Source organism: Nylanderia fulva, unplaced genomic scaffold (assembly GCF_048542155.1).
Source record: "Nylanderia fulva isolate GAGA-0341 unplaced genomic scaffold, ASM4854215v1 Scaffold29, whole genome shotgun sequence".
NCBI lineage: Eukaryota > Metazoa > Arthropoda > Insecta > Hymenoptera > Formicidae > Nylanderia > Nylanderia fulva.
Genome location: NW_028190358.1, coordinates 64,445 through 75,117, shown reverse-complemented (window position 1 = coordinate 75,117; position 10,673 = coordinate 64,445). Strand labels below are relative to the sequence as shown.

Here is a 10,673-nt window from a genome sequence, read left to right as displayed (position 1 = left end):
ATTGTATATATATATAGATATACTTTTAAAAAACTGTATATATATATATATATACTTTTAAAAATCTGTGTATATATATATATATACAGTTTAAAAAAAAAATATATATATATATATACACACATACACACACACACCGTTTTTCAAAAGTCTGGAATGAAAATATCTCAATATAAACAATACATTTAAGAAAAAATGTTTTAGATAAAAAAATTGTAAGGTTTAAAAATATTTCTAGATTTTATCACTTTAGGTGTCATTGTAATTTGCAATTAGCAGGTACATATTTTATATAGCTATACATATATGTACGTATGTATGTATGTATGTATGTATGTATGTATGTATGTATGTATGTATGTATGTATGTATGTATGTATGTATGTATGTACGTATGTATGTATGTATGTATGTATGTATGTATGTATGTATGTATGTATGTATGTATATATGTATATATGTATATATATATACACAATATATTGTTTATTGTATATATTTATTGTACATATATTGAGATGGATTGTACAATAAAATTTTCTCGATATTTCAAAATGTACAAAAATTTTATAGAATTGTTTTTGCGATTTGTATGTTTGAAAATCTTCAAACGAAAAAATGTTGCAACTTTGATATAATAATTACAATGTAAATCTCATTGCATATCAGATAAAACAATATCATCTACTGCAAGAAAAACATTTATATAAACATGTTTTTCATTATCAATATAATTCAGTTTATCATGTATCTTATTTAATCATTTTGGTTTTTATCTTAAAGCAAAAAAAAATTATAATTCTTACGTTCAATCTTTTTTTCACAAGATATTCTTCTGTGGTCTATTACCAAAAATAGCTGTTCCTACTCTTACATTTGTACTGCCAAGTTCAATCTATAGTAGAAAATGATAATTGTATTTGATGTATGTGTACATATAAAACTTATTAACATCATTATAATAAGTAGATTGTATTTAAATATCTCACCGCATGTTCATAGTCGTTAGACATTCCCATTGATAATTCGATATTTTTTATATCAATCTTTAATTCATCACTCATCTTTTCTCTGCATTTTATTAAGCCGACAAAATCTGGATTTGGACCATTTGCAATATTATATCCAAACATTCCTATTGTCATAAGACCCATAAATTTTAAATTATGGCAATTGTTTATAATGTGCTTTACAAGAGTCGATACTTGTGTAATATTACAGCCATTTTTTTCTGTAATTGCAATCTTTTTTATAATTTACAAAATAATAGATGAATATTATATATAAGTTGAATAAAATGACATCTTATATAATTTTTTTCATGCCAAAAATACAGAATATAAATACTTATTTCATTACCCTCTTCTTCACTTGTGTTGACTTGTACCATAACATTTAATTTGCTATCATCGCTCTTTCGAAATCTTGGCCACGAGTTATTAAGCACATTTGCAAGTTTGTCATTACTGATAGTTTCTATGATATATAAATTTGGTATATTTAAAATCTTATTGACCTTATTCCTTTGTAAATTGCCTATGAAATGCCATTGAATTTCCTTGCATTTTTCAAGAATCTGTGGGTTTAAAGCCTTTTCCACCAATTCATTCACATAATTTTCACCAAAATGTCTTTGACCAGCTTCATAGGCGCATAATATCAATTCTACCGATTGTAACTTGCTAACTGCTGTCAATCGCGGTTCATAATATCGATGTTCCTAAAAAAAATTATATATGTATATATTTGGATTCGTATCTCATCTAAACCTTGGCATTAATTTTCGTAATTTTATGATATTCTTTTATTATTTCGCAATGTAAAAATTTGGTGAAAAATATTAAATAAATATATTTAGTAGTATATATAAGCCTGAAATATATAAGAAGAAAGAGTAAAATACCAATGATCTTTTCGTAGCAGCACATAATATTTTATCGCAGACTGATCTCAAATTTGCTGCAATTTCTGCCATGCTGTATTTAAAAATCTCTAATCGATTGACTAATCACAGTTGAGCATTCTCATAACATAGGTTAAGTTAGGTTACGATTAAACTGTTTCACGTGATATCACAGATTGAGGAACGGTTGTTCCAACTGTTGGTAAGTTTTACCCAACAGGTAGCATATCTTTTTTTTAGAATTTATTTGAAGAGACACGAAAATATGCTACTTGTCGGGTAAAGTCGGAGAGAGCACACACATTTTGCATAAGCGCATAAGCGCATAAGCATATATACATATGAAATTCGATTGGTTGAATTTCTTACGCATATGTTTATAGACCAATCAAGATTCTTATGCTTACGCTTATGCGTCTATGCAAAAGTGTGTGCTCCCCGTTTAAACTTGGATGTGTTCTGTTTGACAACGAAAGATCTCTTTTTTTGATTGGTCAATGAAAAGTTTCGAAACGCTTACGTAGCGTGAAATGGAACACATCCATTGTCGCATACATGAGCATAAGCTATAAAGGAGCCATTTGTGACTTGTGATCGTGTTTGTCAATCACTTTGATTTATTAATACTGCGTTAATTCACTACTATTTTCGTCTAAAGTCAGAATCGTAATTATGAATATAATGAATATAATCGTCAAATTTTCAATTATAAATCTTAATAAGAAAGTAAGTATTAAATTATTTTTGTACGTGTTTCTTTAATGTATATTAATAGATTTTTCTATATTCTAAACATTTGCCGAATTGCAGATCTGTCAAATGATAATTTGGTCTAAGCTTTAAAAAGTGGTACTGTTGTTACTAAATTTTTACATCGTATAATTGCATAAACAATAACATTACATATGTCTGTACAACAATGCAAGATTAATGGATAACAAAGCCTGGATATTTTTTGGCATGTATTTTGTGTACCAATATATTATTGATTAACATAAAGAATTTAAACTTGCTATTCGATTCACAAAATTACAAAGTTATACAAAAATAGACAGTTCAAGACAGCAAGACAGATCTCTCAGCGGTGGAATTTCATTGCCACAATGGATGAAAGGGAAAATGGATAATAGGTAAGTTTTATTATTTTATCATTGCGTGCGTGTGTGTGTGTGTGTGTGTGTGTGTGTGTGTGTGTGTGTGTGTGTGTGTGTGTGTGTGTGTGTGTGTATGTATGTATGTATGTGTGTGTGTGAGCGTGTACGTGTATCTTTATATATAGGAAATAACTTGAAATTACATTCAAGTATAATTAATATCATTTAGCTAAGATAATTGATATCAAAGTAATTGTGTAAAATCGTTATCGTGTTATATAGTTTGATATTCTGCCAGATTAGCCAGTGTTATTTATAGTTAAACATATATATAGACATGCACACATATGTACATACTAATATATAAATTGCTTTTCATAAATTGACTCGCTTGTATCATTGTTTTTCAAGTACAAATCGTATATATAAATATGTGAATATATGAAACATTGAAGATTAATTGTTAGATTATGTGTATGTAAATTATCTTTGATGCATAGAAACTTAATTACTGTAAAATCTTTCTATATGTAAATATAATATTTGACTTGTTTATTAATAAATGATATTTATTGCTTTATATGGTAAAAATTTATACACTTTTAATTTTTAATAATTTAAAACATTAAAATTATTATATTTAAGAGGCATACACTTTAAATCAAGCATCATCTTATAATAAATAAATAAATTAATTAATTAATTAATCACATCTTGTGTTGAAGCAACTTTGCTTGAATTTTTTTTTAGATTTGACTTTGATGAAGCTGCATTCAGTCCACCATCTTACGATGATAGCTTCTTTTATATAAGGTATCCAAAATCACAAAATCCTGAAGTATCGCAACAAGGATTGAAACATATTGTAACTGAGGTTATGAATGAAAATATTACGGGTTCTACAAATCAAATAGCGAATGAAAAATCCATTTCCAATTTGAAAGAAGTCAAGGAGATTGATTTTAGTAAACACCCTCTGCCATGTCAACCGTTTATACCGATTATAAACAATAAAGGTATATATTACTAAAAATACTTTATTCCTTAGAAATATAACATTTTAGAATATTGGTATATTTTTTATGCATAATTTTTTTTTAGCTAATGATATAAAATCTCGGAAGATTCCGGAAGCAGGAGGAAGTATAAAACCTAAATCTCAGGGAACGGACGATGGTTTTCACGGTGAACCAGCTCTTTGCGGCAAATCAATCGTCCATGTAGCAAATCAAATGATGTCCGGTAAATTTGCTAAAATATTTTCGTCAGATCCGCAATCTCAACAGACGGATGGTCAAATAAAAAATGTCAGTAAGTCATTACCAGCGACACCACTGACATCGCCGACAGGAACACCAGATAATTCACCAAAAGCACGTAGAAAGCTTCATGCCAACAGATACTTTACAGGCGCATTTGTACCAGACAAAGAGAAATATCAGGGTAATTGGATTTTGGCAAGTATATTAGGTCAATCTAGAGAAATTATTACTGCAAAAATAGAAGAAGAAGACGAACCTTTCGTCGAACCACTCAAGCCGCTTAATCGAAAAAAATCGATATCTTCGCAAAATCTTACATATATAGGAAAAGAAGAAAAAGCAGCAGATAAGTCGCCAGTTTACGTAAATATACTCGAAGCTAAACCATCTGAACTAAGAGAAATGAATTTTTGGTCACCGACTTCTATGTAAAATTTTGATTTGATTTAATTATACAATTATATATAGCTATTAATATAATATAAAAGTAACATATTTCTACCAAAGTGTATATTTTTTTGATTATTAGAATTAATTTAGATTAATTGCACAATTTAACAATGGATAGCTACATATAATTCTTTATATTATTATTATCTTAGCAACGATGTCTTTCGAATGTATATTACATGCTTAACACACATTTTCGGTTTTTATGTTATATTCTAAATTAAATATTTTGAAAATGATAAATATTTGAAAAATGATTGGTTATCCATAAATTTAATTCAAATATAACGAATATATATATATATATATATATATATATATATATATATATATTTATATGTCTATTTCAGAACAATTGTGAAATTGATGACGTCTCTGTTATTTTTACATATAGTATGCATCTGCAATTGCATTATGCGTTTAAATAAACCATTATTAATAATGAATAATAAAATGAACATATACTGACAAAATATAAAATATTTGAAAATAATTGTTTCGCAATTTTATTTTAATAATTTTATATACGTAATTCAATATCATGAATGAATTAATGTAAAAAAAATTAATTTTAAATGAAAAAATATAGTAAACATTTGGCAGATATATTATTGCATCTCAAAAAGTAATTAAGTGAATTAAAGGATAATTAATTTAATTCGATAGATTAATAAGCTATTCAATCTTTTGAAAAATTTGTTTCCATTATTACATATAAGCGAGATATAACACGCTCTTAATTACACTATTAATTCTATGTATCATACTTAACACATTATACTTGATATAACTTTAGCTATAATAAACTATAAACAAGTAAGATTAAATCATCGGTTCTGTAATATATTCAATATAAATCACAAATAATAAAGGCCTAAAGAGCCATACATGGATGTTGCTGTGTACATTTCCAACGAAAATTAAGTTTTTAAGTTTTAAAGTTTCGTTGGAAATAAACTTAATTTTCGTTGGTAATTTTAATTGGAAAACTTAATTTTTGTTGGAAATGTAGACAGCAACACCCACGTATGGCTCTTTAGGCCTTTATTATTTGTGATTTATATTGAATATAATAAACTGTATTTTTCACTATTGAAATAAAAGTATGACAAACCAAAACGTAATACGAAAGTTAATATATTGTGTATATAATGGTATAATTTATATAGAAAAAAATTGGTATCTTATATTAGTATTATATATTGTTTTAGATTTCACTATAATTGACGTAACAAATTATTAAATTTTGAAAATTCCTGTAAAGACATGTTTCACAGAAGTATTATGTACAACGTTGAAAATGAAACGAAATGCGACGTGTACAATGAATAAATAAATAGATATAGATTTCAATTATTTGAGATTTTCCTATATTATTTGTATATGTATTGAAAAAATATTAAGAGATTTTTATGAAATGTAGATGAGACGTATATGAATAAACATATAGTGAATGTAAATTTATTTTAATCAATAAAGAGCATAAAATAAATATATTTTATATATTTTCATTATTTAATTTAATAAATATAAAATAGAGCATACAATGATATTGCAAACTTTAAATTTATTAAACAGATGTAAATTTTGCTCGATTTACAATCCTCGACAAGTTTGGAAATATTACCTTACATCTTACAATTAAACAATCGCATTGCAGCGATTTGTACAGATTTTTTTTGCATGAATATATCATAATATGTTTAAACGACAAAATTTTTATTAATAGCATATCTTTTCTCATTCCATCTCCAGGTGGCGGAGATATAGCACCTCTTTCCTCATTCCATTTCCACCACCTGAAGATGGGATGAGGAAAGAGGGGCTATTCTGGTAATATTTTTAAATATTTTTAACCAGGCTCCTTCATTTTTTAGATAGTTTGAAAAGCTAATTGGGATAATTAATTTTTTTATTATTTTATGATCTCTATTTAGATATCGTAATGTTAGGTCATATGCTTTTCCAATATTTTTTATTATTGAGGAGAAGACTATTCTGTTAAGATTTTCTTATATTCTTAACCTGGCTCTTTCATTTTTTAAAAAATTTAAAATGTTAAATGTGATAATTAATTTAGTTATTACTTTAGGGTTAGCATTTAGATATCTAACTTGACGTTAGGTCTCTGTCTTTTCAATATTTTTTATTATAGAAAAAAGGGCTATTCAGTCAATATTTTCTCATATTTTTAACCATGCTTTTTCATTTTTAAATAGTTTAAAACGTTATTTGGGATAATTAATTATTTATTATTTTAGTGTCTTTATATTTAGATATCGGAATGTTAGGTCATTTGTTTTTCCAAAATTTTTTATTATTGAGTGAAGGATTGTGCTGTTAATATTTTTTTACCAATTTATTTTTTAACCAATCTCTTTTCTTTCTTAAATAACTATAGAATAATAGAAGCGTGCGCTATGCGCCCGCCGTTCCTCACTTATTTTATATTAAAAAAATTAATCAAAATTGAACTTCATTAATCTTTTGACAGAAAGTAGCTAATAGATGTTAAATTAGCGCTATATAATTTACAAAAATTTCAGATTTTTGAATTCAAAAAATTTTTTTAATTATAATTATTATTATTAATTCTACAATTTACAGGAGCAGTCGGGAGACGCCGCGCTAAGTGTGTGTTCCGCAGCGTCAGTATACATATGCGTGTGTGCGTATGTGAGTGCATGTCAGTATGTGTATGAATGCGGGTATTCATATGTTCGTATGCGCGTGTTTGCGCGCATGAGTGCGTACATATGTGCGTACGTGCGCGCGTGACTTCGTGCGCGTACATGTGTATGAGTGTGTGAGTACGTCCGTTGAGTATCGATATTTGTGTTTGTGTCTATTTATTACATAAAACGTGCGCGTGCGTATATGTCTCAAATTTAGCGCGGCGTCTCCCGACTGCTCCTGTAAATTGTAGGAATTAATAATAATAATTATAATTAAAAAAATTTTTTGAATTCAAAAATCTGAAATTTTTGTAAATTATATAGCGCTAAATATGTATTATAACAATAAATTTAAATAAGAAAAAATATATAATAAACAACAGACTTTATTTATGTGTGATTATTTCAAACTTTTACAAGCTTATTTTTTATACTTATAATTTTTTTGTTCTTTTATTATTTTTAATTTTTGTTTTGTTTTTTACTTTAATTTTGTTTTTTATTTTTTATTTTCTAATTTTTATTTTTATTTTTAATTTTTGTTTTGTTTTACTTTAAATTTTTTGTTTTTTATTTTTTATTTGTAGGTGGTGTCAGGATAGTTTTAGATGATGTCAGGGCGTAATTCTAATAAGGCTTCTAGTGGATCTTAACAAAGGATCTTTATTAGGTTAAACTGTACTCGATAGAACACGCACGACGGCTCACTGCCGTATCTCTCGGTCCAACGGCTCTCTCTCTCCGCGGGGAACTGACTTCTTCACCTTTTTCTCTTCTTTCTTACGCAGCGCCGCCAGCGGTAGAAGGGGGGGAGTGGAAACGCAATTCGCCGCTCACGCGTGTATATAAATGAATATCGGTAGAATAATAATTCGCCTACATATTTTAATTTTTTATTTTCTAATTTTTTATTTTCTAATTTATTTTTTATTTTCTAATTTTTGTTTTAATAAATTAATTTATTTTTTATTTTCTAATTTTTTTATTATTTTAATTTTTTATTTTTTGTTTTTTATTTTTTATTTTCTAATTTTTTATTTTCTAATTTATTTTTTATATTCTGTAATAACTGAACTAAACCTATCCTTATCGATTTCGGAGCGGTTCCTCCAGCGTCTGGTAGAATCTCTTGGTGTCAGGAAAGCCTCGTGAGCCTTAGAGATCCTTGAGAAGGCGCGTGGATGCAGCTTATTTCCGAAGGATATCGATACAAGGTAGGAATCTTGGAGTCAAGGGAGAATAACTTTGAGACATTATTGGAATGGTAAGTTAAGATATAATTCCTTCAAAATTAACTCGTTTACACAAATTATCACAATGACCCTCTTGCTCGCGCTATTACCTATCGCTCGCAAAACCCGAAGGAGAGTGACTCCCTTCCGATGCCGTAAGAATCTCGTGGTCACGCTCTCGCGTGCGCGCGCATACGTGCTCACCATCCAGTATACTTTGGTGGCAGCACCGCACGGTTGACGTCAAACGTAAGTTCCGCTGACAGCCGCGCGCCTCTTACAATTCTAATTTATTTTTTCTTTTTTTTTTTTTTTTATAGTCAGGAAATTTGCCTAAACCAAACTTCGCCGTCCTGACCCCTGAGGGAGGGTCAGGAGGCTTTGTGGTGGATTCCCGCCCGTAGTATCCCGAGGGACTATCGGGCGGGGGACCGACCTAAAACCTGACTGAAGCCCCTGGTCGTATGGGTATTGTCCACCGCGGAACCGCGTTAGCATAACTTCACGGTGGACACCCGACCGGCGTCCTTTAGGAAGGACACATCCCCCGAGAGGATACTACAGGTATCCCCCCGGAGAGGACATCCCTTGCCCCGAAAGGGCATCGAGGGGAGCCAATTTATTTTTTCTAATTTATTTATTTATTTTTTATTTTATTATTTTTTTTTATTTATTTTCTAATTTAAACATTATTTTCTAATTTAAACATTAAAACTTTGTAGGCAGCAGTCGGGAGTATTTTTTTTTTTTTTGGAAAAAATTTTTTTATTTTCTAATTTATTTTATAATATAAATATATATGTGTATACATATATGAATATGATAAAACATTTTAAACTTTTTTTTTTTTTTTTTTTTAAATAATAATTAAACATTTTTTTTTAATAATAAAAAAAATTTGTTAATATATCTATGTTCTTAATGTTTCTTCAATTCCTCATTTCTGCTTGTGATTATAATCATATATTAAATGAAACATTATGTTATGTCAATGTTTTCCTTCACCTAGTGCAGTGGACAAGTCCTTTTAAAAGTCGGCACACTAATCACACCTCATTTATCCTACACACACAGCAGCACGAATACCTCAAGCTCGCGACATCCGTACATTACAGAAATGAGTGCCCCTGAAGGATCTACTTAGTTACCTTTTTTTTTTTTTTTTTTTTTTAAGTCAGGAAATTTGCCTAAACCAAACTTCGCGTCCTGACCCTTGAGGGAGGGCCAGGAGGCTTCGTGGCGGATTCCCGCCCGTAGTATCCCGAAGGACTATCGGACGGGGTACCAGCCTAAAACCTGACTATAGCCCCTGGTCGTTAACGGGTATTGTCCACCGCGGAACCGCAAACGCATTACTTCACGGTGGACACCCATGACCGGATCCTGTTAAGGATGCATCCCCGGGCAACTAAGTTGCCCGTCCAATGCCCTCACCCCGAGAGGGTAAATAGGGGGAGCCGGGCTATCAGCTCACCCCCGACCATCCCAAGGCCGACGTGCAATGGGATTGGAGCCCCCACTCCTTTCCCTGCCAGCCTGGTTGGCGAGATGACCGCAGTCATCAGCCCCACATGAAATGACGTCACAGGACATCACGAACTCAACGTGTACACTACATGTATACACAACCACAGTAATAAATAGAGACCAAGTAAGGGCCACAGGCCCGACTCCTAGAGAGAGCCTACATTAAAAGGCCGACATAACAAATAAAGGTGGGGAGAGATGTACACCCCACCTATTGACGAAAGACAAAAGGACCAGAACAAACATGAACTTGGCGTAGGTGAAGGGGCCGCAGAGTTACCTCTCGGCAACCTCCCCGGCACCCAAACACCCATCGCCGCTACCTACTAAACAGAGAACGGACTAAGGACAGAGAACGTGACCGGACCAAAAGTCCCCATATTACTGGGGAACAGCATGGCCGCAGTTCTCATAACAACAGTAGACAATCACGAGTCTGACATCAACTCTGTCGGGGCACAGGAGGAAGCCACGGATGCACCTCTCGATACACTCCGCCGCCCCCCCGCAATCCCCGACGGGCCCGCCAC

At 30.7% G+C, this 10,673-nt stretch overlaps 2 protein-coding genes across 3 annotated transcripts; one reads left to right on the top strand and one right to left on the bottom strand.

Annotated features, from left to right (window-relative positions):
* Positions 1–547: 547 nt before the first annotated feature.
* LOC114933152 (pyridoxal phosphate homeostasis protein) lies at positions 548–2,247 on the bottom strand. 2 transcript variants are annotated; one of them, XM_029305631.2, is made up of 5 exons: positions 1,904–2,246; positions 1,360–1,720; positions 990–1,231; positions 807–895; positions 548–687 (listed from the first exon to the last, which is right to left on the bottom strand). In XM_029305631.2, the coding sequence occupies exons 1-4, from the start codon at positions 1,973–1,975 to the stop codon at positions 821–823; spliced, it is 750 nt and encodes a 249-aa protein (XP_029161464.1). In that variant the 5' UTR covers positions 1,976–2,246; the 3' UTR covers positions 548–687; positions 807–820. The 2 variants fall into 2 exon arrangements, with proteins under 2 accessions (XP_029161464.1, XP_029161465.1); XM_029305632.2 differs by lacking the exon at positions 548–687 and having other exon boundaries at positions 720–895; positions 990–1,135; positions 1,904–2,247.
* A 210-nt stretch (positions 2,248–2,457) lies between these two features.
* Positions 2,458–6,065, top strand: LOC114933094 (uncharacterized). The gene is made up of 4 exons (XM_029305552.2): positions 2,458–2,629; positions 2,714–3,033; positions 3,748–4,013; positions 4,099–6,065. Exons 2-4 carry the CDS (start codon positions 3,011–3,013, stop codon positions 4,689–4,691), a joined length of 882 nt encoding a protein of 293 aa, XP_029161385.2. The 5' UTR covers positions 2,458–2,629; positions 2,714–3,010; the 3' UTR covers positions 4,692–6,065.
* The last annotated feature ends 4,608 nt before the right edge of the window (positions 6,066–10,673 follow it).

Coding starts and splice junctions, on each gene's coding strand:
- LOC114933152 (XM_029305631.2), bottom strand. CDS start 1,975: ATGGCAGAAATTGCAGCAAATTTGAGATCAGTCTGCGATAAAATATTA. Junction 1,721..1,903: donor CTGCTACGAAAAGATCATTG/GTATTTTACTCT, acceptor AATTTTTTTTAG/GAACATCGATATTATGAACC. Junction 1,232..1,359: donor CAACACAAGTGAAGAAGAGG/GTAATGAAATAA, acceptor TTGCAATTACAG/AAAAAAATGGCTGTAATATT.
- LOC114933094 (XM_029305552.2), top strand. CDS start 3,011: ATGAAAGGGAAAATGGATAATAG. Junction 3,034..3,747: donor AAAGGGAAAATGGATAATAG/GTAAGTTTTATT, acceptor ATTTTTTTTTAG/ATTTGACTTTGATGAAGCTG. Junction 4,014..4,098: donor ACCGATTATAAACAATAAAG/GTATATATTACT, acceptor ATTTTTTTTTAG/CTAATGATATAAAATCTCGG.